Source organism: Euprymna scolopes, chromosome 11 (assembly GCF_053919585.1).
Source record: "Euprymna scolopes isolate OS-2025 chromosome 11, ASM5391958v1, whole genome shotgun sequence".
NCBI classification, from domain to species: Eukaryota; Metazoa; Mollusca; class Cephalopoda; order Sepiida; family Sepiolidae; genus Euprymna; species Euprymna scolopes.
This window is the reverse complement of record NC_136492.1, coordinates 105,211,367-105,238,234: the sequence shown is the minus strand read 5'-3', so window position 1 is coordinate 105,238,234 and position 26,868 is coordinate 105,211,367. Positions and strand designations below refer to the sequence as shown.

At 34.0% G+C, this 26,868-nt stretch overlaps 1 protein-coding gene across 1 annotated transcript in view; it reads left to right on the top strand.

Moving 5' to 3' along the window:
• LOC145288033 (protein aveugle-like) overlaps positions 1-21,928 on the top strand; it is a 35,794-nt gene extending 13,866 nt beyond the window's left edge. Inside the window, exons 2-7 of the mRNA XM_080136045.1 lie at positions 1,647-1,737; positions 2,987-3,137; positions 6,534-6,600; positions 10,204-10,313; positions 16,768-16,864; positions 21,790-21,928. Of these exons, the coding sequence (XP_079992171.1) occupies positions 1,651-1,737; positions 2,987-3,137; positions 6,534-6,600; positions 10,204-10,313; positions 16,768-16,847 (495 nt within the window). The 5' untranslated portion in view covers positions 1,647-1,650 and the 3' untranslated portion in view covers positions 16,848-16,864; positions 21,790-21,928. The remainder of the gene's footprint in view (positions 1-1,646; positions 1,738-2,986; positions 3,138-6,533; positions 6,601-10,203; positions 10,314-16,767; positions 16,865-21,789) is intronic.
• Positions 21,929-26,868: the final 4,940 nt, after the last annotated feature.

Here is a 26,868-nt window from a genome sequence, read left to right as displayed (position 1 = left end):
TCAACATCACAAATTGGCCATAAGTTGTCCAATGTGGATGAACTATATATTGATATTCATGATTAACTTGCCATCAATTCTTTATATCTCTGACATCACACCAATGCAATATATAACCTGTATTTCTAACTCTTTCTGGGGGGTTGGTATCGTGAATGAAATAAATGCAGAGGAAGTTCATGCATCTCCATGAACCATGCAAGACATTCAGTTGGCCACAGATTGATGATACATGGTTTGTTCCCATCAAGAAAATTTTTTGTGTTGTATCCCCAACAACATGTACCAAAGGACATACATAATAACTGACCAAAAGTATCAAAAAAACAATTTCTGCATTTCAGTGGCATAAAGAACACAACAGCATGTAAATGTTGAATGATGACTTTGCTTGTGAAATCTACTATTTTCTGAATACCATTTCACTGCAGCTGTTTTATCTTTATTTTTACATATTCAACTTTTTGTAATGGACACCTGTTTGAAAGTTTATGGAATTTGGCACGAATGGCCACTCCCCTGGTTTAACCCCATACAGATCGAAACTGTTTACTTCCCATTAAGGTACTTCTCAGGGAATAGTTCAAGTTCGTTTTTGTGTATGAAATATTTTGTTCACTCAGAGGGGCCTAGCTAAAACAAACAGTCCTTATCAAAATTGCCATGTTTTGTATAAGAAAAGGGAACAAGGGGAGGAGTCAAAAAGGCAGAAAATGAGTGTACATAAGTTTTTGAATGATCTCAAGACTTTTGAAAAAGTCTTTACTTTCAGCAATGTGAGTGAACAAAACAAGAACTTTTAACCATTTTTGGTCAAGACACAATTTAATGTACGAGATAAATATACAGAGAAAGCCTTTGTGAAAATTACTTTTATTGTAAATATTTGATTGAATTGAGCCGTTTACTTTTAGTATCTGGCTTACTCAAAAATTTATTCCAAAATTAAGGTGTGATGCGAGTTTAACACAAGTCTTAATTGATTATCACATCCAACAGGGGGAGGGAATATTTTTTATTATCATCAAAAATATACCAGACTTTCAACAAACTGTGAGTGAACGAAACAAGAAATTTTAACCAGTTTTGGTTCAGAGACAATTTATTGTGTCTAAAAAATATGAAAAAAGTAATGCGTTACTATGCCAGCTACACCCATTTTTTATTCGATTTTTGGCCACATGTGGAAAAATCCAAAATCTCTATAAGGCTTTATTTTGAAGAAAATCTGATGCTATTTTTGGATTCCTTGAGTCAAAAAACTTAGCTGGGTGAATTTTCAGGGCCATATGATCTTTCCAATCAGAAAATATTCAAAGAAATGACATCACAAAATTGTCGCCCAGGCGTTGCCTCATGCGACTAACGCCAAAACAAAATTGCTCTAAATTGGAAACCGCTTGGAGTTATGTGCTCAAATTTTCATGATTTCTTAGTTCCTATATTATCTATCTGCAGTGCAAATTATAGCCAAATTTATGGATATGGGTGTCAAGCCCTGGATGATTTGACACGGAATAACCCTATCTGAAGACTTTGTAGCTACTTTTACAGATGATTTATTTTATGTTTCAAACAATTTTTGTTTACCCCTATTGCATTCAATTTTATATTTTTTTTCAATTCAATAATTTTTTTTTTTTCAGTTTCATGATGGAAATGACTGACTCTACAAACCAGAATGTTTCAAATGGCAAAAATAAGCCAGAAAAAAATGAAATGTCTACAAATTCGGAGGTTTGTATTTGACAAAATTATTTAATTTCTATATTCTTTGTTTGCTTCTGTATCTGCGTTTGTTACAAATGTGTGTATTTATTTTTTCTTTGACGCAGCCAAACAAGGAGCTCCATCTGTCATGTTTCAGTTTGAAATAGTATTTTTTTAAAATGTGCTTGTGCAATATAATGGAATTTCGAACAAATGCATTTTAAGTGAAACACGATTACGTGCGAAATAAGTATAAATTACAAAAAATGATCCAGCAGAAAAATAATTACAATTAAAAATAGAATTTATCAAATTATCAATTTTTTCATGTTTTAATATGGAAAAGTTGTGATCAATTTTGTGTCACAAACTAACTATCTCCCTTACTTTCCTAGAAATCTGTTGTTGAAAAAATAGAAAATGTTGGACTGCTAATGTCTGATTGTTTTGTGAAAAATACATCATTTTTTATAATTTTGGGAATTTATACTAATTTTGACATGACATATAAGTACATAATAGCATTGCCATCACTAAATAAGAAGACTGGATGTATCCAACTTTTATGTCTTGTTTCTTGTGACTATGTGTTGCTATAGTTAGTTATGGTAGTATATTCATGGATGACGTCTTCATTTTTTTTTTTTTTTTTTTTTTTTTTTTTTTTTTTTTGTGACTCCGTTGATTACTGAAGCCCGATGCGTGATCTGCACTGCTTTGCACAGATAGAGCACAGGAATAATTGTTTTCATGTAGATTAAATGTATCGTTTCTGTTGGACATGTATTGTTTTTATTTATGTATTAATTTATGTGTTCACCATCGCCATAAACATCAAAGAGACCCAGCCTCGTTAAAACGTTTTTCCTTTTTTAACTTTTTAACAGAAGATCACAACCGAGGTGTGTCCATTACACGTATAATTTCTGTTGGACATGTATTGTTTTTATTTATGTATTAATTTATGTGTTTACCATCAGCATAAACATCAAAAAGACCTGGCCTCATTAAAACGGTTTTCCTATGTGTTATAAATTCTCTAATAATAAAATAACTGAATGCCCAGAATAATGTTCGTTATATAGAACTGTACATATCTCCAACTGTGGATATTTTCAAAATTTTTTAAAACTTCACTGACCACATATTGATCAAAATGACTCTAAAATTCACCAATGAAAAATCACTTTATGACTTTCAGCTCTGTATTGATAATGTCTGATATAACAATAATTATAATCCATTATTATAAATTCAAATTATTTTCTTTTTTAAGGAGAAAACAAAAGATACCAGCAATGTGAAAAAGAACAAGAGAAAACCTTTGTATCTTTGGTCGACTGCAGATGTAAACAAGTGGCTACGAAAACATTGCAGTTGCTATTGTGATATGTACGAAAATATGTTCCTCGATCATGAGGTCACAGGTAAGAAGCGGTCTTGTTTAGTAAGATTACTAAGTCAAATTTGATAGATTATTTATATTATCACAAATCAGCCCCGTTTTAGAGTGGTAAGATGGGTAAAAATAGTAAAGTTAATTTTGAAGGTCATTTTAGTAAAAATTAGATGCAAACAAAATAAAAATTGTTCTCTTTATAAATGTACAATTGCTTCTCTTGTGTCATTAATATTAAAATAGACTTTAACTGTTAAAAAAAAAATGCTCCACTTGATTTAAAAAGATAATTTATTAAGTTTGTAAGGCTATATTCAAAGAAAGTCTGTTCTTTAAATCATCATCATCATGCAGTCCGTCAAGATTGACGATAACTAGTTGGGCCCTCAGTGCTTTATCTCTCAGTGTTGGCATAGTCTCACTTCATCACCACAGGACTTTCCACCTTGGCTCCAAACTTGCTTGTGCAGTTTAGGTGCAGTATCTGTTGCGCATCAGATAGACCTCCTCTGAACCTCCAATGCTCATGTCCAGTGGAGCGAACCCGTGACGGCTGGTAGCAGAGTAATCTCAGTGAGGTAAACAGTTGCCCTATCGTGTCCGCTACTATGCCTTTTCTTTCTGGATGAGGTTCCATAGCCTTTTAAGGTAAACTGCAAGGCAGCAGTCGGATTTGAAGTCAGTTCCCACCTCTTAGACTTTTGCTGTGATAAGGCCCACAAGGCAGTGGTGTTTGATTTTGGTGATTGGTTCCCCTAGTCTTCGCCCAACCAAGGGCACCCACAAGACAGTGGGGTAGAGGTTGGTAGTGTGCCAGGGCATGTCCACACATCGGTGAGCCACAATGCACTACCTCTGAGGTCCCCTACTACTCCGAGATCTCCTACAAGTTTAGCCTGGGGCTGCAAGGCACCCAGTTACCGTGTGTGGCCAATGTGGAGGCACTGTAGGAGTCTTGATGATGGAGAGGCTATGTACTGGTAGGGAAGACTTATGCATAGCTGCTCCCTTTTCACCACGAGGTTAGCCAGCGGTGTTAGCTGGAAGCGAGTAGGTATGCAAGCATGAACTTAACACTAACTAATACCTAACACAGTAGACGCATCACATCCCCATGCCGGATTAAGAATCCAAATGCACACACTCTTTAAATCGACTGAAAGAAATAAAGAGTGTGTAAATTGGTAAAAATAGTAAAATTCTCTTCAATTTTACATTGCTATATCTCAATTATTTTGATGAAAATTAGATTTAACTTTTTCGCTTCATAAATGTATAATTCTTTCTCCTGTGCTTTTCATAGTTTATTTTTGTTTGTTTTTCCTGGTTACTTCAAGTTACTATTTTTGTTGATTGACCATTTATTTTTTCTCTAGCCTGGGTGCCCGGTATTGCCCGGGTGTTTGGAGATGTGTGTTGAGCAAAAAAAAAAAAAAAGTGGTAGTAGGCAGGCAGTCTCTGACCCATACTTCGAAGGAGGAAAAGAATGTGAAAAAAAAAGTGACGTCTTTGCTGTTGCATCCATCGCAAAACCGGAAGTGGCAAAGGTTTAAATTAAGGCTAGTCAATCAATAAGAGGGTATGACTTTTGAAAATATTGACAAAAAAGAAAAAAGTGACCCCCCCCCTTGTAGAAAAGTGCTCAGTTGAGGGTGAAGGAATTAATGTTTTCAACCAATTTTTTTAATATTTGTCGTCTGAAGGGTTGAGCTTTAAAATGGTACCAATCTCGTGAAAATCCGTCTCCTCTGTCGAAAGTTTTAGACAAACATACATACATTTAAACAGGTAGGTTAGATTTATATTATAAATGATGGTATTTTCAAATTTTTTAAGCGCAATATTGTGTATCTCTGCATATAAAGATAGTACAATTTTAAAGAAAAAGTGCCACTCATTAATATGGTGGACTTAAGTTGTCTTTCTTTAAAAATCCAAGCTGAAAACTTGAATGAATTAAATATTTTCACTATTATCAAATTGTTTCCATCTGTTTTTATATTGTTCAAAATTGAATTATTCTTATTGATTTACTGTTAAAAGAAAAATCCAACTTTATCTTTGTTATGAATCATATTCAGAAGATTCAATGTATTAGCTGTTGAAATGAATCTTGTATGAACAAAATTATTCTTCCATGTCAAGGGATAATGAGATTTAGTCCAATGTTTAGAACTGATTGATTATTGTTTACGTTATGATTAATTTTAATCTCTCACAAAATGATGTTACAATTTTAAGTTTTAATTTCGCGCTTCTTTAAAACCCGTATGTTTAGTTATATGTGAACATTTGCTTCTGGACCAATAGCAGACAAGATGAGAACTTTTCTAATTTCCAATTAACTTTGAACAGTTATAATTTGGTGACTAATTGAGCAACCAAAATAAACTTGGTATCTTTATGCTTTACAAAGATCTTATACCCACATTCAAATTGTTTGCATACAATAAAAATAAGATTTTGGTTATACAGATACTTCTCTAAAATATTTCTACATAGGATACTGGAATTTAGTGCAACTTGGATAACAAAATTTATTGTATTTAATTATTTGGACTACTCTCCTCATCTTCTAGTTGTTGTTTTCACGATGTTTTGGCCAATTATTCTTCTGGCCTTCGTCAGGTGGTTAACCGCGACGGGATAGGAATGTTGCGGTTAACCATCTGACGAAGGCCAGAGAAATAATTGGCTGAAACGTCGTGAAAACAACTAGAAGATGAGTATAATAGTCCGCAAATAATTAAATAAAAAAAATTATACAAATTACTCATCTCAAAAAGAATTCCAAATTAATTCAATAATCGGATAGCAAAGTATAACTTTTAAAGAATACAACCTCTGAACACAACAGAAACGGAACTACCGATTCATAGTAACAGAGCACTGATAAATCAATTACCAAATACAGGAGCTATCAATCTTATTGAATAAATTTCCTGTATGCCATATATGGTTTCTTTTGTCCATGGGTATACCAAAATATTGTTCTTGATTTGATATGAATAACATTTAATTCAAATTTTCGTTTTGTTCTTATTATTCAATCACCAAATCCAATTTCTATTTTAAATTCCATTTGTTTTAATACATGACGTTGCATATCGTATACTATATTCCTACTTTATCTGCTGAACCCATGTATTTAAGAAGTATGGTATTATGCCATTATCCTCCATAACTTCCATTCAACAAAAGTCTCCTATATAGTGTACTCCTTTATTTTCATCCCTATGATAGTAAATATTCCTTTACATCTGTTTTTATTTGTAGTTTTTACTAATTTTTCCAGATGACACCTTAAAGCTATTACAACCTAAAGTTACGGATTACGCTATGCAAAATGTGAAAAAAAAGATGAGTTCAAATAATGAAGTTGCTTAAAATAAATCATTAATTGCCATTTTGTTTCTTATTTTAGGTCGTACTTTGATTCGAATGAATGAGATCAAACTGGAAAAAATGGGAATCAAAGACGCTAATCACAGGTAAAGTAACACTCGCAAATTTGGTTGGCTGCTATAAGAAAAAAAAATGTGATATATAAGAAAAAAACAAAGTATTTATGTATTCATGTTTTGTCTTCATTTCAAGATTTTCTTTGGAATAATTGATTTGGAAAAATAAAAAGTAAAATATATATGAAAATATTTTGTGCATCTGTAAAGTGAAAGAATGTTTGTGTTCTTCAAACAAAACATAGTCATTAGAATTCAAAATATGTAATACGTTTATGACCTGGAATGATTGATTTCATTTTAGGAATTCCAACAATAAGAAAAAAAAAATCTGGTGCTTTTTTTTTTTTTTTACATAGGCGTCACCACTTATCAAGGCCGATAGGCCACTCAAGGATAAGGGTTAAAGAGTGTACAGTAGTCAAAAGGACAATATAGTAATCGATAGTAATGGAAGTTCGGTAAATTTGTTAACTTAAGTGGAACGGCTCATCAGAAACTTGTTCACGTTGGACTTGAAGACAACCATATTATAGACAGCTGGAAAGCAGGAAAACGGAAGACAATTCCACAGGTGTGCAGTTCTAAGAAAGAAGCTTTTATCATGGAATCTATGTTTAGGTTTAGGCACAGATAAAGAGTGGGGAGAATTATTGATAGTGTTTTCAGCTAGTCTAGTGTTTCTTGTGAAAGTTTGGCGAGGGGGGACCATAGATTGAAGCTCAGTTGAACACTTTCCATGAAAATAACGATAAAGCAGAGACAAACTCGCAACATCTCTTCTGTGAGATAGAGGTTGCAGTGAAGAGAAAAGGACATCTCCCACCAGGCCACAAAGTCTATTTTGAACCCTATTGAGGCAGGACAAGTCTTTTCTAGCAGCTCCTGCCCATATGTGGCAACAGTATTCCATCCTTGGACGTATCTGGCTCTTATATAGATAGAGAATGGTGCTGGTATATATATTGTCCCATGCACTAATTGTCATTAGATATGTGTTGATGAAACTCAACAGGAACTAAAGAAAGGATTTAATGAACATAAGTTACAGAAAAGAACAATTCCTTGAATGAATGCACTATTATCTCATGCATTACAATATGATCATTCTTTTAATTTTAAACAAGGTTGACTCATTAAATTTATTTCAAATAAATCTTGGCAAAGACTTCTTGAATCAGCAGTCATTATAAAGTCTAACACAATTAAATGAAGTAACAGCTTGTATAATTTATTTCCTTTAATCAGTAAACTTATATTAACAGAATTTAAATTTAGATCCAGATGAATTTAGATTTTACACCACATAATTATATCATAAAAAAGCCAAAAAAAAACCCCCACTCCTATTTCATAAGCACAAATATTTTGAATTCTGATGACTATGGTTCATTCGTAAAAAAGAACAAAAATATTTTTTCATGCCAAAATCGTTATACGTTTTTTGAATTCTAATTGTTATGTTGTTGAAAAAAAAAATCAATCATTCCATGTCAAACATATTACAAACTTTACAACAAATGCCTTAATGAATCATGCTTTCTTGGTTGCTAGAAAACTGCTTTTGTGGTACCAATTTACAAGAATTCTGGCGAAAGAACTGACCCATTAAATTATCGTCCCATTAGCCTCCTCCCGCTTTTTGCCAAAATATTTGTCCATAATTAACCAAGCTCTAGTCCATCAACTTACAGCTGCTAAACTTCTAACCCACCAACAATATGGATTTAGACAAGCCCGTTCTACAGCAGATATTCTAACTGTAATCTCTGAACGTATATACCATACACTGGACAAAGCAGGGGAGGGCAGAGTGGTAGCCTTAGTTATATCTAAGGCTTTTGACAGGGTATGGCATGATGGTCTTCTCAAGAAAATCAGATTGTACAGTATCACTGGATGAATACTTAACATAATTAAATCCTTCTTAAATAAGAGAAAATTCCAGGTTGTCTTCGATGGTCATATATCTAAACAATATGATATAAATGCGGGTGTACCTCAGGGGTCTATCCTTAGACCTTTTTTAATCCTAATATTCATAAATGACCTCCCCGAAAACATTTGTGTCTGAGATGGGTATATTTGCTAATTACACCACACTCTATAGCAGGCATGAGGGGAAAACAAATGAAATATCTAAGGCAATGGCAGAAACACTAGAGAAAGACTTCTAATCCGTAGTGGAATGGGGACAAAAATGGATAGTTACATTCGATGCTGCCAAGACTAAGCTTGTTTCCTTCTATAATTACAAGAAACCTTTTCAACCAACAATAGCAATGGCTAAAGATACATTACCTAAAAGTACTTCTTTTAAACTCCTCAGCTTAATGTTGACAGGGAACATGAGTTGGAACAGATGCATTGAGAGCATTGCCAAAGCTGCTGTGAGGAAGGTGGGTTCTCTCTACCATGCTAGAAAGTTACTTATGCCTGAAAGTATCCTGTACCTTTATAAGGCCACCATTCGCCCATGTATGGAGTACTGTTGTCACATTTGGGCTGATGCATCTGCTACTAGTCTCTCGCTTCTGGACAGGGTTTAAAAGAGTCGCCAACCTGATAGGTCCTGAACTGTCATCTAAGCTTCAACCTCTGTCCTATAGATGAAATGTTGCATCCCTCTGCCTGTTTTACAAGTATTTTAATGGTGGATGCTCTGATGAACTACAAGCCCTTGTACTCCCACGATGTAAATACCCCTGACAAACCCGACAAGCAGCAAAATCCCACCCCTACACAGTAGAGATCCTTAGATGTAAAAAAGCCTTTTACTTTAATAGTTTCTTTCCCAGAACTGCTAGACTTTGGAACTCCCAGGTTCCTGCTTCCCCAACTGTACTGACATGCAGAAGTTCAAGTGTAATGTGAACAGACATCTTGCTGCTCAACTCCCTACATAGTATCCCTGCAACTTATGTCCCTGATAGTAGCTCCTACATCAAAGTGACACTGTGCCTTGTTTGAGGTGAAAATGGAATAAAAAAACAATTACATATTTTGAATTCTAATGGTTTTTAGAAAAAAAAAGCAAAAACATCCTTTCACATTACAAATGCACAACATAATTACAAATATTGTACTTATATTTTATTTCTGTAAATCAATTATCTCTAGGAAGTCTTGAAATAAAGATGAAATGTTAATGTATATCAATAATTTTTTTTCATTTTTCCATCATGTTTAAATATTATTTCCATAATTTTTATCGTCTGTATTGTTTTGTTTTTCACCCAACTTGCAAACCAGTGCTTGCGCTTTCAGCGATTCCAAAACGATACATCCAGAAAAAGAAAACCAAAGAAAAACAAATGTCGGTGATGGTCGAGATGAGTGATTAAAAACTTCATTTTCAGATATTTTTTTTGGTACTAGTGCAATTATTGATCCATGCTGAAATAATAACGTTATTATTTAAAAAGCCATTCTTAACATGGGGAGGGGAGGGTGTTTTGTACCTATTCTATACTTTAATCTTACAATTGAATAAAAAAACATATCATAAAACTTCAATTAAACTTGGAAATATGATTTAAAAAATAGTGCGGATCAGTAAGTGCACTAGCACCATTTTTTTTTAATATGATTCTTAGAATATTCTTTTAAATTAAAAAAAATGTTTTGTTTTAGGCGAGAACTAATGCAGCAAATCTTGCAGCAGAGACTGAAACATGAACGGACAGAACTAAAAAATGCTGATCTGCGTGGAACATTGATGCTGACATTTCATCAGAATGGAAGTAAGGCATTTTTATATTGTAATACAGGGTGACCCATAAAAAACGGTCCCCAGCTCTAATTAGGCCCCTGTTTCTTACTGTTTTGTCCGAATTAAATGAAACTTTGGTCATAACTAGTTTATTATATTCAAAACATCACATCAAAACACTACGGTCTTTGGCCTTTTTTTCTTTTTTTCTCCATTCTACAGCATATGTTCCAGATGGCCTCTTTTGTTTTTTGTTTTTTTTTTGGGTCACCCTGTATTAATTTTGCATTTATTTGGCTTTTAAAAAATATTTGTATAATCGTGATTTATTTATAGCAGAATTAATACTATGAATTTTCTTTGACATCTTCTCAAATATTATGTATTAGAAGCTTAGAGATGGTTGTGGTTACCAGTGAAGACCTATGTTAAATTATTGTTAAGGCAACTGCATTACTTAGTAATTTTCTTTGGAAAGTTGCAAATTCAACTCTATTCCTTCAAACTATGGGTGAAGTTGGTAGTGGAGACAAAAGCCTTGGTAAGGTAACTTATTTATGAGAAAGATCTCTGAAATACACCTATGATCAAATAGGTCTGTTATGTGGCGAAATCAAGTCTCTGTATAGTCATAACTTGCCTGATAAAGAGAGTGGATCTTCTTCACTATAATATACTATCCACTTAAAGCAAAATCATGTGAAGTAATTCCAATGGAGAGGGACTATCATATATTGTCTATATATATAAAGTAGTAGCGTTTGTGTGTTTGCGTATACAACTCTCCTATAGCCCACACCACTCGACCGATCATGACCAAACCTGGCATGATGATGGTCTCCCACCTAATGATGGTGCACATCATTTTTCAAGGTCAAAGGTTAAGGTCATATTTAGTGCGGCTCTTCATATACTCCCCCACCTAGGGATGGTGCATACCAAGTTGGGGTTCGTCACCATTCGGGGAGGCCGCCATCATGGTGCTGGTCAATTTGAATCAGATCACTCTTCTCCACCCCATCCCCTCAACCAATGAAACAAACCATTGGGATTCTTTGTGATTGTTTCAATTTTTATGTGTAACAATATGTCAACTGTAATATAATCTATTTGCTTTAGAGTTCATAGTTGAATTTCAGTCACTTCAGGGAGTAGTTAAAAAGGTTTAAATACCTTTAAGAAATAGTTGCTCTTACAACATTGAAGTGGGTACCCAAGCGTACAGCGAAGTCCCGCACGATTATCTTTACTAGTAGAATAATATTACCTGCTCCTAGATTGGTTTGATGCTATGGATATTTATTTGCTTTATTTATTTTATTAAACAAATTAAGAAATGGTTGAAATTCAAAAGTCGTTCAAGAACAAAGGAATTCATAAATATTGGATACCACGTTCTCTAATTTTTAAGGGTTGAGCCTTATGTGATTTTCGGTTGTGACATGAGTATAATACCTTTGATAAAAAATATGCAATCATCACTCTGCACAAAAATTTAAGTAAGCACACATCTGAGACAAAGCCGATGGTATTTGTTAGGCAAACTTTCTGACTTAATAGAATCTTAGTTAATTGTTGAAATGAATCTGGTGGTTTTGTTGATTTGCATAAGGGGAGATCACTCTAAACATTTAGTGGACAAGTACAGAAAAAACGTGGATTGATATAAAATGTTTTATGGTTGGACATTTTGCATAAAAGTTTTAAGGCTTAGTGGGAGGGGGTATAACTGTAGAATATGAAATATCGTTTTAAATAGGTGACATTAAAACAAGCATCTCTTGTTAGTAAAAATAAAATAGCCAGCAGAATAAGGAAAGAAGAGGAAAACTGAAAAGTATATCTGGCACTGCAGTTTTAGTATTATTAGATAGGGCTAGTTTTCAGGAGAGATGGAGAAATGACAAGGTTATAGGGACTTGCTGTTGTCATGCGTTTGTGTGCATTTTGATAACAAGTGATGTTATTTTGTTATCAGTCCAAGATGTAGATGTTGAGGACTTTTTTTTTTTTTTTACACAGGAATCACCACATCAAGGCTCGGAGGCCACTCGAGGATAAGGGTTAATGGGTACACATTAGTCAATGTGATTATAGCGTAGTACACATAAGTAGTGGGAATTTTGTAAATTGGATTACTTTGGGGGACGGTTCATCAAGAACTTGTTTATATTGAACTTGAAGACAATCAGATTGTAGTTAGCTGGAAAGCAGGCAATCGGAAGAGAGTTCCACAGGCGTGCAGTTCTAAGAAAAAAACTTTGTTTGTGGAATCTACATTTAGGTTTAGGCACAGATAAAGAGTGTGGGAAATTATTGATAGTGGTTTATCCAAGTCAAAAAAGAGGACAGGTTAATTTTGTGTTTATTTACTTTACAAATTGATAATAGTTAATTATTGGATTTTAATTAATTATAAGGTTAAACTCTAATGATTCAAACTCGATAGATAATGACAAACTTCCACCTATTAATATGGGAGGGAAGATTATCATCAAAAGTGTCCTGAATTGTTAACTTAGCACCGGACTTACTACTTAGATATAAATAAGTCACTTATCCTCATTCCCCCCCCCCCCCGTTTTTTTTTTTTAATAGAGAGTAGATAATACAGTGAATGTGTTATCGGCAGCTCCAGTAACTCTCGCTTCTCCTATTTTGTCATTCAGTCCTCATTCAGTGAGTGATTTTTCTGACAAAGGGTGAAGAAAAAGTTGCTTAAAGGTCGGTAGTACTTCGTGACCAGTAGTTTGAGATGTCGGATTTTTTTCTGTCTCTGTCTGTCCTTGTGGCCATGTCACTAGTAAGGGTGCTGGAGGTAAACGTTTTGTCTGGGCTGACGTTATCCGCCTGATGGTCATGGACCCGAACCTTGGATTAACCACTAAGGAGGCTGTCCTATCAGCAGGCGCAAAGTACTGGGACTGCTGTATTGCCATTTGGTGAGTGGATCTGGACCATGCAGTAGTCTCTGGTGGGGCCTCTCGATGCCATACTAGTGGGTAATTGTTACGGCTTTACCTTTTCGTGTGCTACAAAAAAAAAAAAAAAATTCCCGTCTTTTTCTCTCTTACTTTCCCTCTCTGTACTGCTCTAACCAAGTATGCCGACCTATTCCACAAATCCCAAAACCTCAACATGAAATATCTCCAGAATAAAAACTCGATTAAACCTAGAACCCCATCTTCCAACGTAGACCCCTACTACCAGGTCTCCTTCTCCAACATCAGGGGTCTACGTTCCAACCTTCCAGAGGTTGAAACCCAATTACAGGAGACGAAACCGGACATAGTATTTCTAAGTGAAACTGGAATAGGGCCGACCACTTCCCTAGATGAGTTCATAATTAACAGATACTCTAATTTAACAGCTAAATCTGACACCCAAGATCGCCATGGGCATGGAATATGTGCCTACATTAAGGATGGCTTCCCGTGTGGCAGGGATATCTCTAGAGAAGATCCTAATTTACCCTATATGTGCTTCAGGGTTGCACTTGCTAACACCACTGCATTTATATTTGCCCTCTATAGGCCCCACAACAGCGGAGTTATTATCTTTAAGAGCATATCTGAGAAAATAGACCACACACTGTCTTCACATCCCTCGGCTAACATCCACATCTGTGGTGACTTGAACGTCCATAACGTGGGATGGCTGACCCATTCAAATCATTCAAATAAGACAGATGATGAGGGAAGGTTTTTTCATGATTTTGCCATTGCTTATGACCTCACTCAGATTGTTCGCGAACCTACCCGTGTGCCCGATACACCCGGTCAATATGCAAGCCTCTTAGACTTTTTTCTCTCAACTTCCCCTGAACTATGTTCATGTTCCGTTCATTCTCCTCTAGGATCCTCCGACCACTCCGTCGTATCATTTAAGATAAAAACGAAATGTAAGAAGCCATCAGACGTACCCCTCCACCGTACTGTATACTGATACTCTATGGCTGACTGGGATAGCTTCCGTACATTCATATCTGATTTACCTCTGCACTCCATGTTTAAAAAGGAAGTGTCCTCTATAGTATCAGATCTGACCGAATGGTTAATTGTAGGCATAGACCAATTCATACCATCTAAAAAATTCCAACAAAAACCTAACAGCCAGCCATGGTTCTCCCCAGAATGTGCTACTGCTATCGCGCACAGAAATCACTTTTTCCATAGCTACCAACGTAATAGATGCACTGAGACTAAAGCTGCTTTCAGGTCTGCCAGCAACCACTGTAAAAGAGTAATAAAAAATGCAAGAGAGCTATATGCCCAGTCTGTTAAATCCAAGGTAGCTGATCAGTGGCTTGGATCCCACCAGTTTTGGCAAATAACAAATAGGATCCTGAACAGAAGTGTGCGTTCTATCCCAACCATTATCAATGGACCAGAGGTCATCTCGTTAGCGTCAGACAAGGCCAAACTATTTGCAAAGAACTTTGCAGCTAATTCTACCCTATGCGACGAAGGCCATCAACTCCCCATATTTCCTCCTATAACACAGAACAAGCTAGGTAACATACAAATATCCGTGCATGAGGTCGCCAAGCTAATCAAGAACCTAGATTCCAGTAAAGCAACTGGCCCTGATGGCATCCCAATTATAGTGTTAAAAAAGCTTCAACCAGAACTTGCTCCCATACTTACGAAACTATTTAAGCGCTGCCTTAAGGAGAAGTGCTTTCCGACTCCCTGGAAGACCTCATAAGTTTGCCCTGTATTTAAGAATTCAGGTAATAAGTCATCTCCCTCTTAGTACAGACCAATAAGTCTCCTGTGTGTTATGAGTAAGTTGCTGGAATCCATATTAAATAGAGAAATAGTCAACCACCTCAGCAGGAATAACCTTCTTAGTGACACACAATATGGTTTCCGCTCTGCAAGATCTACCGCAGATGTGCTGACAGTTATATCCCACAGGATTAGTGAATCTCTTGACAAAGGCTTCCTTTCTAGGGCAATTGCTCTTGACATATAAAAGGCCTTCGACAAGGTATGGCATAAGGGTCTACTTCACAAGATTTCCAGCTACGGTATAACTGGAAATGTTTTCTCAATCATTAAATCATTTCTCTCCGATAGGCTCATAAGAGTAGTGGTAGATGGACAAAAATCGGAGGCCTACAATATAAATGCTGGAGTCCCTCAGGGATCAATCCTGGGCCCAACTCCCTTCCTGATCTACATCAATGACCCCCCCTAAACACATAATTAAATCATTCGTTGACATCTATGCTGATGAACCGACCATCTACGGCAACACATCAAAGGCTGTAAATGACAAAGTTCTCTCTGATTCTCTCTCCTCTGATCTCGAGCGTGTGGTTTAGTGGGGGAAGATGTGGCTGGTTACCTTTAATGCATCCAAAACCAAACTCCTATCCTTACATCATCAACGCTCTGATCCCCAGCTGGCATCAATTGTGATGGATGGCTCTCGTCTGGGTGAGGCCCTGTGTTTTGACAAGCTTCTGGGCTTGACCTTTACTCCTGATCTGAAATGGAACACGTACATCAAGTCTGTTGCCAAGGTCGCTGGAAAGATGGTAGGATCCTTCTACCGCTCCAGAAGATATCTCACTACTGATGCAATTCTATATCTATATAAAAGCCAAGTACGTCCAAGGATGGAATACTGTTACCATATCTGGGCAGGAGCTGCTAAAAACAGCCTATCCTGCCTTGACAGAGTACAAAATAGACTTCGTGGCTTAGTGGGAGATGCCCTTTTCTCTACCCTGCAAACTCTCTCCCACAGAAGAGACGTTGCGAGCCTATCCTTGTTTTATCGTTATTTCCATGGCAGGTGCTCGTCTGAACTCCAATCTCTGGTCCCCCCTCGCCAATCTTTCACGAAAAACACCCGTCTAGCTGAATCCACTGTGAAAAATTTCCCCCACTCTATATCTGTGCCTAAATCAAAACGCGAATTCCATGAACAAAGCTTCTTTCTTAGAACTGCACGCCTGTGGAACTCTGTTCCGTCTGCCTGCTTCCCTCCGGACTACAACTTGGATGTCCTCAAGTCCAATGTTAACAAATTCTATATGAACCGCCGCCTTAATTAAACACTTCATATAATCTCCACACTAACGTAATGTACTTGCAATAACCCTTATCCCTGGGTGGCTTCCGGGCCTTGATAAGCGGTGATCACTGTGTAAAAAAAAAGAAAAAAAAAAAAGTAGTTTCTTCTACAAGTTGAAAATAAGAACAGATATTCATAAAATGTGCTGCATGCAGTAATAAAATATAATTTCAAACATAAGTGTGACAAAATGAAGGAAAAGATGGACAGATGTGTCTCAAAATTCTATGTAAAAATTGTGACAAGACTGACGTTTACAGCCTCTGTTAAAAATATTACCTCGGGACAAAAATTATGATCTGTCATAAATTCAGTTTACCCCTCCCTATCCCATCTTAACTGTTTTTGACTTTTAATCACACTTTTATTGAATTACAAAAAAAAATTCTAACTTTCAGGTTGCAATTCTGATACGGATACTTCTAGCGGACAGCAGGCTCAAGCCAAGAAGCCAATGAGCTCTCTTATAGCTTGGTAACCTGCCGACGTTGATTTGTAAGTATCTTTTAGTGATTTCTGTCATGTTTTTCTATAGCTATACAAAGTTTTCTTGTATTTTTCAATTGTATAGAAAAAATAAAATATAACAAGAAATAGAAAAGACAAAATCCAGAAAATTAACTCTTAGTCTACAAATGTGCTTTTCATTTGATTTTACATTTTGTGCTGAATTTTTTATTTCATTTGTCTTATTCTTTCCTATGTTATCCTTACATTCAATCTTATAATAACGTATAAAAATGGATAAAACCACACAATATAAAAGAAAAAAAATCACAAAAAAATACCTGTCGGTAATTGAATCAAAATATGTTTTTTAATTAAAATATTTTTTGTGATTTGTTCACTTTTTCATTTTATTTTTTCTATACATTCTGTTCAATTTTATTTTATCCTTAAATTTTATATATACATTTCTTAAAAGGCAAGAAACGGATGTCATAATGGAAAGGAAAAATTTAAAAAGATTTTTCTCCAATTTTTTTTTTTCTCTAGACATAGATGTAACTAATTTTAAGTAGGGATTTCCAAAACCTATATGCTGAGAAAAATAACAAATACAAAGCTTATATTTTTAAAAACATTGGTGTAAGTCCAGAATTCAACCTAATTTAAAAAAAAAAAAAAATGCAGATGGTCATCCAAAAATTACATAAATTGATAATTTTTTTTTTTTGTTATAGAAAATCATTTTTTATGAGTTTTAGTAATTCATGATATACTGTAAACATTACAGGATTGATTTTAAAAATCTAGGTAGTTCGAATTATCTCCCTTTAATAAACAGGACAGACCAAAACACAATGTCTTGCTCCCTCATAAAATTTGATTTTCTTAGTTAAAAAATAACTACTTGATCAATTTATGTGATTTTTGGAATGACATTTTCGTTCATCTACAAATCAAATTAATTTTAGTATATGTGTGTACACTATATATATATAAACACAATTTAAGACTGTAAATTAAAATTTACAAGAATTTATTGTTCGACAGGATACTTAAAAATAAATATTAAGATTTCCTTAATCCACAAAGTTTCAAAGAATGTTCTTTTCATCAGAGGAAATATTTTAGTAAATAATTATTATAATGAATCTATGAATTTGCCGATATTGGTATAAATTGAAACTTCATTATATGAAAACTAATCATATATGCAAAACAGTGTAAAAAGTTCATGAAATGCTGTAAAGAAATGAACAAATCCAAATGAAAGGATATGTTGTGGTTAGTCTATTTTATTTTATTACATTTTCACCCCAAACAAGGCACAGTGCCACATTTGATGTAGAGGCTACTACCAGTGACATAAGTTGCCAACATATAGGTAGTTTGGGCAGCAAGATGTCTGTTCACATTACACTTGAACTTCTGCATGTCAGTACAGTTGGAGAAGCAGGAACTCTGAAGGGAGTTCCAAAGTCTAGCAGTTCTGGAGAAGAAACTATTAGCGCAGAAGGCTTTCTTACATCTAGGGATCTCTACTGTGTAGGGATGGGACTTGCTGCTTGTTGGGTTTGTCGGGGGGAAATTACATTAAGAGGGTATGAGGGCTTGTAGTTTGTCAGAGCATCCGTCATTAAAATACTTGTAAAACAGGCAGAGGGATGCAACATTTCGTTGATGGGACAGAGATTAAAGCTTAGATGACAGTTCAGGACCTATCAGGTTGTTGACTCTCTTTTGAACCCTGTCCAGGATTGAGAGACCAGCAGCAGATGCACCAGCCCAAATGTGACAACAATACTTCATACATGGGCCTAGTAGAAGTACAGGATACTTTCAAGCGTAAGTAACTTTCTAGCATGATAGAGAGAGCCCACCTTCTTCACAGCAGCCTTGGCAATGCTCTTGATGTATCTGTTCCAACTCATGTTCCCTGTGGATTGTAATATTTAACTAGCAATACACATGAAAAAATTGAAATGGCTTAAAATATTTCAATATTGGTATACTTAGAAAGAGCTTGATGAGGTAAGAAAGAATCTTTTTAAATTTTTTAAATCCAATTAAAATTAAGGAAGTTATGACTATTTTTGTACCTCACACGTTTGGATATTTTCCCCTCTTTAAGACCACATTTTCGTCACATTTTTACTACTTTTTCAGTAAAAATGTTATATCTTTGTTAAAACACAAGATTAAGCAATGAAATTTACCATATAAGTGTATTTTTGTACTAGGAATCAGAATATGTGACTGAAAATCTCCAAAAGTTCATGGTTTCCAAATAATCTACAGTAAATGTGCATGAATATGCTGCAATTCCTTAAAAATGCCATGTATCCATAAACAGAAAAGAAGTTGGAGAACTCAAAGTTGAATTGTAATGTGCTTTATGTACAAAAAACTTAAATCTAAACATAGGAATATTTAAAAATGAATATATTGCAATATTTCTTTGGTATTATTGTAGATTAACACCTGTTTAACCCCATCCAACCCCTTCTGACCACCCCCTCCAAAATGTGATTCTACCTTTTTAGGCAATTATGTATGAAATGCCATGAAAAACTTTAATGAAAGATAAATCATTTTAGAATTTAATGTAAAATAATTCTCGATTACAGGTCATTCTAGCGTTTTAGGGCAGTTAACTGTTTTTGTTTTTTTTATGGGAGATAAATCCTGTATGTTTTTTTTTTTTTTAAGACGATTATGTATGGTTTTAAGAGGGTTTTTATGCAATGAGAATATGGGGAGGGTTGCCATTTGGACTTTGAATTAATTGTAGGGCTAAGGAAAATTATGTGTGAACATACTGAAGACTTGACAGAAAAAACCCAACAAAAACAATATTGGGGGGGGGGTACTTTCACAAAAATATAATGTAAAATAATTCACCATTTCCAGGCCATTCTAGCATTTTAGGACAGTTAACCAATTTATTTTTTATGGGAGATAAATCATGTGCATTTTTCTTTAAGGAAAGATCTATTTTTTTTTTGTTTGTTTGTTTTAGACGCTTGTATGTGGCTTACAGAGGTATTTCGTTGAGGAGTGGGGGGGAGCTTGACAGTATTCAGATTAACACCTCTTCTTATTGGTTCCCAAATTTCATGACGAAATTCTTCATACAATCGTGGTACAAGCCTTTAGAAATCAAGGGGTGGGGTATTACAAAACCTTACCGAAAACGCCATTTTATGACGTTCACATTTTTATCACTTTATTTGCTTAAAACTCTTAAAATATATAATGTACATTCATATTTATTAATTCATTTGAAAGTATATTCATTTCCGAACAAAACAGTAATATTTTGAAGACTTAAAGTGCTTTGATTTAAAAAATATGGCTATTTTAGTAGAACTACCTTGAAATCTGTGATTATCCAAAGCGTTTTGTTCGTCCGTGTGTATTACTAATTTAAAACTAGTGAAATTCAAGAATTAAATAAATAGAAAATGGCTTTATTTTTATAGGTTATTCTAAAAGGTGAATTGGTCAAGATTCAATGCTCTTATAAGAAATAGTCTGAATTGTAATAGGCCATATGGACATAACACTTTCACAAATTCTCTTCATTAATCACTTGCAGACTTTTTTTTTTTTCTACAGAATAATTGGATTACACTTATTTTGGATTTTTAATTTGGGTTTGCAAAATTATAAATTGTAGCTATGTTATTATAATACGATTATCTTTCATTTTCAAGATTCTTTTTTTATTGCATGCAGAATAAAGATTTGATTGATTTTTATTTTTAGTTGATTATTTAAAAATGTTCTATATTAGCAATTATTTCTCTATAAACTAATGTGTGTGTATATATATATATATATATATATATATATATATATATATAATATACATAAATGCGAGCATGAAAAGTAATATAGTTAAGATTAAACTTAGAAAAGTAAAAAGATTAGTTAAAACTGGAAAAGAAATGGTCAAGATATTCTAGTAAAAATATAAATTTATAAATATAAAAATATTGCAGCATTAAGAATTTATGTATAATGTTAAATTGAATTTAAAAAAAACTCTTAATACTGCAATATTTTAAGTTATAAATTTATTATATTTTTACTAGAATATCTTGTCTTTTCTTTTCCAGTTTTAACAACTAGTCCTTTTACTTTTCTAAGTTTAATCTTTATCATATTACTTTTCATGCTTACATTTTTTTTTATATAATCCATGATTTTTCCAGGCTTTGCTTTGAAATATTTTCTTTTTTGTGTTCAATATCATACGTATTGTCAGCAATCCATAAAAAAAATTATTACCAACTTAAATTGAGTAAATAAAACAGAAAGAAGGCACAAAAAAGAGAGAAACAGAATTAACGGGTGCCATCGTAAGGAAAAGATTATCAGCCCTAGCATGGCAAACAGCATCACTTTTGTTAACTCTCTCTATATAACCCAAATGCAAGCGACATTCCTGCTATGATTTTGAAGGTGTTAATGACAAAAAAAGTTGCTATGGTAACCAACAGCCAATCAGAAGAAACCATCTCTCACGTTCCTTACTTATTTTGAAGACTTTTGAACACCATTAATTTTATTGTAACTTTTGTTTTAATGAATGAAAATTGAAAATTTTTATTTTAAAATATAACTGAACAGGTGACCTATGAACTGTAAAAATTGTTTGAAATTTGGTCACAATTTGGTTGTGAAGCTTTAAAGCAGTTCTAAATGAATATCAGTAACACTTAAACATATATTCAAACATGGTAGTGTTTGAATGATATATATGACTTTTATTTACCTCCAACAAGGCATGTTACCACTAAGACATAAAATTAGGAGCCAGATTTCTGCTATTGGTACAGTCAGCATATATATAGTGTGTGCGTATATATAAGACATGTAACAAATAGATAATAAGATCCATTGTTTACTAACTATTCTTTACTATTGTATCTCTTTATATTTTCAAAGAATTATTTTTTTTCTTTTAGGAGAAGCATTCGGTCAACATGAAAGCATCATCGAGATAAAAGGACAAATATATATATATATATATATATATATATATATATATATATATGTGTGTGTGTGTGTGCATACTTTTAAACACGTCAAACTTTACAAATAGTGGATTGCTGTTTATTTTAAACTCCTCAATATGGAAGGAGGAGGAGGTAGTATACTCCCACCCACTCACCTTTTTCCAAAATTTAAAAATGTAAAACATTTTTTTTTCTTTTAACATTTCATTTCGATAATGGAGAAAGTTTTGAGCCCACCTCCTTTTTTTTTTTTTTTTTTTTTGGAAATGGCTGAATATACAAATGCTAACTTTCTTTATAATGAGTAAACATGACCAGAAAGCTTTGACATTTGAAATCGAAATAAAGTAAAACATTTGATATATAAAAAAAAGGGTGATATAGATTCTTTTCACATTATACAAGAATTGACCTAAATAAAAACATTTAAAAGGTCAAATTCTATAATATTCAATAAATGAAGTTTTTTTTAGTTCTTAACATACTCTCTTACTTGTGTGTGTGTATGTATGTATGTGTATATATATATATATATATATATATATCTGAGTGTGTGTTTCTCTAAAAGTCAGAAAAGGAAAAAAATGAAACATTTGTGTTTTTCTTACCTTTCTGCCTTTTATAAATTTTGCCTTCATGATATTTCATTTTATGATATACTAGCGGGGGAGGGGGGTAACCGGTGTGGCCCGAGTGTTTGCAGGTGTGGGAGGTGGGGGGGGGGGTGATCAAAACAACCCTGTTTAAAAAAAATAAAACCTTGCCAGGGTGTTTAGAGGTGTAAAAGAAAAAAAAAAGTTTTAGTAGGAAAGTAGGCTTGAACCCCGAACCTTTGATGTGGAGGTGGAAAGAAAATGGAAAAAAAAACCCTGGGACCTAACTATCTCAGCCACAAGAGAAGAGGAATGAAAAGCAGCTTAATTTAACATTTATAAAATGAAATTAACAGGTGCGAGAAACTTAAGTCGCGTGATGTTTGACCTTGAAACATGACATGGCTGCAAGCCAGTTTTTGCTTGTTTTATACTGAAAAGCGAAAGAAACACGCGGCGATCGAAATATCTGGAAAAAATAGCACGTGAAAGTCGGGCAAATTATATACACATGCGACCCCCGTTCTTAAGTCGTAGATATTATCATTTAGATGTGATATAAAAAGTTTTAAGAAGACGCGAGCTGAGCGAGAAGGCCGACGAAAAAAGCCTTTTGCAGACATACACAAAAAGCGAACATACATACATACACACATTTTCGCTTTTATATATATAGATTATCTATTTTATACACACACACATGCATGTTTAGTAAATGGCATATTGGATATGAATGACAACAAACTTTTAGAAATGAGAATACAAGTATATTTACAAAGCAGAACCAATACTTTGATTCAGATGATTTTAATCTTGTCACACTGAAACAGAAATCAGTTTCTACAGAGACGCACTGCAGAAAAAAATGACTTCAAAAACAACCTCCTACCACATCTTTCCTACTGCATAGAAAACTATCATCCACCTTCTCATTACTCAGACACCAAGGTAATGCTCTTTCATATGAAGCTGAGGCACTCTTGCAAGAAACTCTGACAACACACACTCTTCACAAACTACACCTCCCAAAGTGCTGTAAACAAATTCAACAATAACTACATCATGAAACTAAACCATAAGTTGCAGAACCTAATTTCTGACATCGTTTGGAAGATTCTTGGACAACTGGATGTTGTCCAAAACCTCAGCAACACTGAGTTATTCACCACATAGAAGCTCTCGGCTTCATATAAAATTTTCTACTAGGATCCACAAAAACTGCACCACCTACAGCACTCTATACAACTATAGGAACTCTGATCCTGACCTAACTAAAAGTTTCATCCAAAGCCATCTTGGCCATATCATCCACACCTCAAGAATGAACATTTCCTAAGTGCTATATGACTACTCCAAAAAACTAAGCCTCCATACTTAACACCAATATAATTCCTATAGAAAAAAACTGCAATATCGTCATCTTTTACCAATAAGATAATAATGAACATCTTTGATAACCACTTGAGATATGAACTTAGATAGAAATCTCCAAGAAAAATTTAACAATAATTTCAAAACCTTAACCAAAAAAAACAAGGAATGGAGTTTATTAATCATATCGGCAAACCGTACCATCAGCTTCTCTAAAACATACAAATCAGACATTCTCCAATAATCCATTATATACAGCATAGGAAGCCCCTCCCTCACTCCTACATAACAGCACTAAAATGATAGTAAAATTATTCAGCCTCTTACTAAGTATCATCGACCCTGAATACAGACAAAAAATTTAAGATGCCTCTAAAAAGTACAAAACTAACTTCGAAAACCACATTATGAACATCCTCATCATTAGCTCCTCCCTATACAGTAACTTACCCATCAAAAACTGCATTAACATTCTTGCTAAACCCCTAGACAAAATAAATTTCATTTGAATTAAAGGTATCATTGACACAATTAAAAAATATCTTTTTCATCACTTTCTACAACAGTACAAGTACAACAAAAATTTGACCTATCAAATCTTTCTATTCATACCAGGCTATCTTTTTGTAAACTTTCTGGGGATGATATCTTTCAGTAGCTGAAAACACTTCTTACTTATTTCCTTATTCCATGGGGTTTCAAAAATACATCTTCATACTTGGACAACAATCTGAATATTCATTTTTGCATCTGTATATATTTCTATATAATCTTTTGAACATTCTTCTGAACTTGGACGCTTTCAAATCTTGCGCTAAACAGCAATATTATAGCAAATCTATATAAGATTCCTTTGCTAATCATTTTTCCTTTGAAGAAAGCCAAATTTTTTAAACTCCATGGAATAAGAAAATAAGTTACTTTATCTTGTATTTCTGGTTTTATGAACAATAAATGTTGTGAATCATGATTTGCATAATTGCAACTCCTCATATATATATATATATATATATATATATACACACACACCCACAAAAAAAAAAAAATAGTTATGTGCTGTAATCATAAATATTAGTAAACAGGGAGTCTATTTTTAATATAAGTATTTGAAAGGTGGGTGGGTAAAAACTTATGTATAAACACATCTCGCTAATTGAAGACACGTGCGCAAATATTTTTCGTCATCTAATATCTTATATGAAGACAATCACTGACTGTCATACACAAAAACAAAAAGCTAGTGATCTGTAACGACTTTATTATATGCAAATTATTTCTTGCAAACTCAAAAATGTAAACTACATTAAATGAATGAAATATATATAGCTGTAATAAAGCCAACGATTTATAGCTGGAATTCTGAGAAAATTCTTCAGAAAATTCACAGAATTTCAAAATTGTTTCAAGTGTTTTGCAGTGAATAATAAATTCTAGGAAGATTTTACAGTGTGCATACATCTAAATGAGCGATTCCCAGTTTAAAAAAAAAAGTGGACTTTTTATGGATAAACTGTTTAATTAAATTCACTGTTTATCTTCCATTTTTTATAAACAGCAACATTCACGTATCAAAAACAATTGAGTGTAAATTAAGCTGTCAATTTGTCCTAAAATTCCATGCAAATGTTGAAATTATGTTAAGTTGAACATTTCAATGCCCTCTCAACTTTTTATGAATCTGTAACTTTTTTGGTTTTTTGAACCTGTAACCATGATGCAACTTTGGTTTACAGTTTACAAAGTTTTTTTTAAAAAGTTTTTTTTAACCTTAATGGGAGAGAAGAATATCAGTTTGTGACGTTTGTCTTGAAACAATAAACAAAATATTTAAAAACATTTTTTTCTTTTTTAATCAAATTCGTTGAATTTCCTTGAATACATGCATTACTTTCTATGAAGCAAATTTCAGGAATGATTTAAATTGTAGATGTTAATCTTTTTTTTTGTGGGGGGGGGTCAATCCTTATGATTATACCTCTTGCTGATTAGAATCAAATGATACGCATGAAGTTGAAAGCAACCAATTGGTGATTTTGGTTATTGAGTTTGCATTGATGGAGATGGACCTGTGGGATAGAAACACACTTCTGGCATTTGAGCCCTTTGTCTTGGATCTGTTCTTACCCTGAGGAGAGAGTTTTATGCCAAGAAAGTTATTCATAGATTGGTGTTTCACCGTATCAAAACTCTTCAGTGGTGAAATGTATTCATCTCAAGATTCCAAACTACTTGAGTTGCTCCATAGTAGATATGGAATTGAATTTCCATAATGATTGGCAATTTTATGTTGAAAGTAATGACCAACTTATATACCTATTAGATAACTTAAGATCATATAACAATACTATATGTGGCTGAACACTTTATTTCAGTTTTGCAGAATTTTTGATAGTTATGTATTAAGACATCCTTAACATCTCTTTTCGTGTGAATACCAATTAAAATGAATCTTGCTTTCCGGGCTGCTGGAAAACTGCTTCTGTGGTACCAGTATTCAAGAATTCTGGCGAAAGAACTGACCCATTAAATTATCGCCCTATTAGCCTCCTCCCACTTTTTGCCAAAATATTTGAGACCTTAATTAACCATGCTCTAGTCCAGCACCTTACAGATTCTAAACTTCTGACCGACCAACAATATGGATTTAGACAAGCCCGTTCCACAGCAGACATCCTCACTGTAATCTCTGAACGCATATACCATTCACTGGACAAAGCGGGAGAGGGCAGAGCGGTAGCTCTAGATATATCCAAGGCTTTTGACAGGGTATAGCATGAGGGTCTCCTCAGGAAGATTAGATCATACGGTATCACTGGTAGAATACTTAACATAATTAAATCCTTCTTAGATAAGAGAAAAATCCAGGTTGTCCTCGACGGTCGTACATCTAAACAATATGATATAAATGCGGGAGTGCCCCAGGGATCTATCCTTGGACCTCTGCTGTTCCTGATATTCATAAATGACCTCCCTGACAAAATTGACTCTGAGATGGGTATATATGCTGATGACACCACACTCTATAGCAGGCACGACAGAAAAACAAATGAACATATATCTAAAG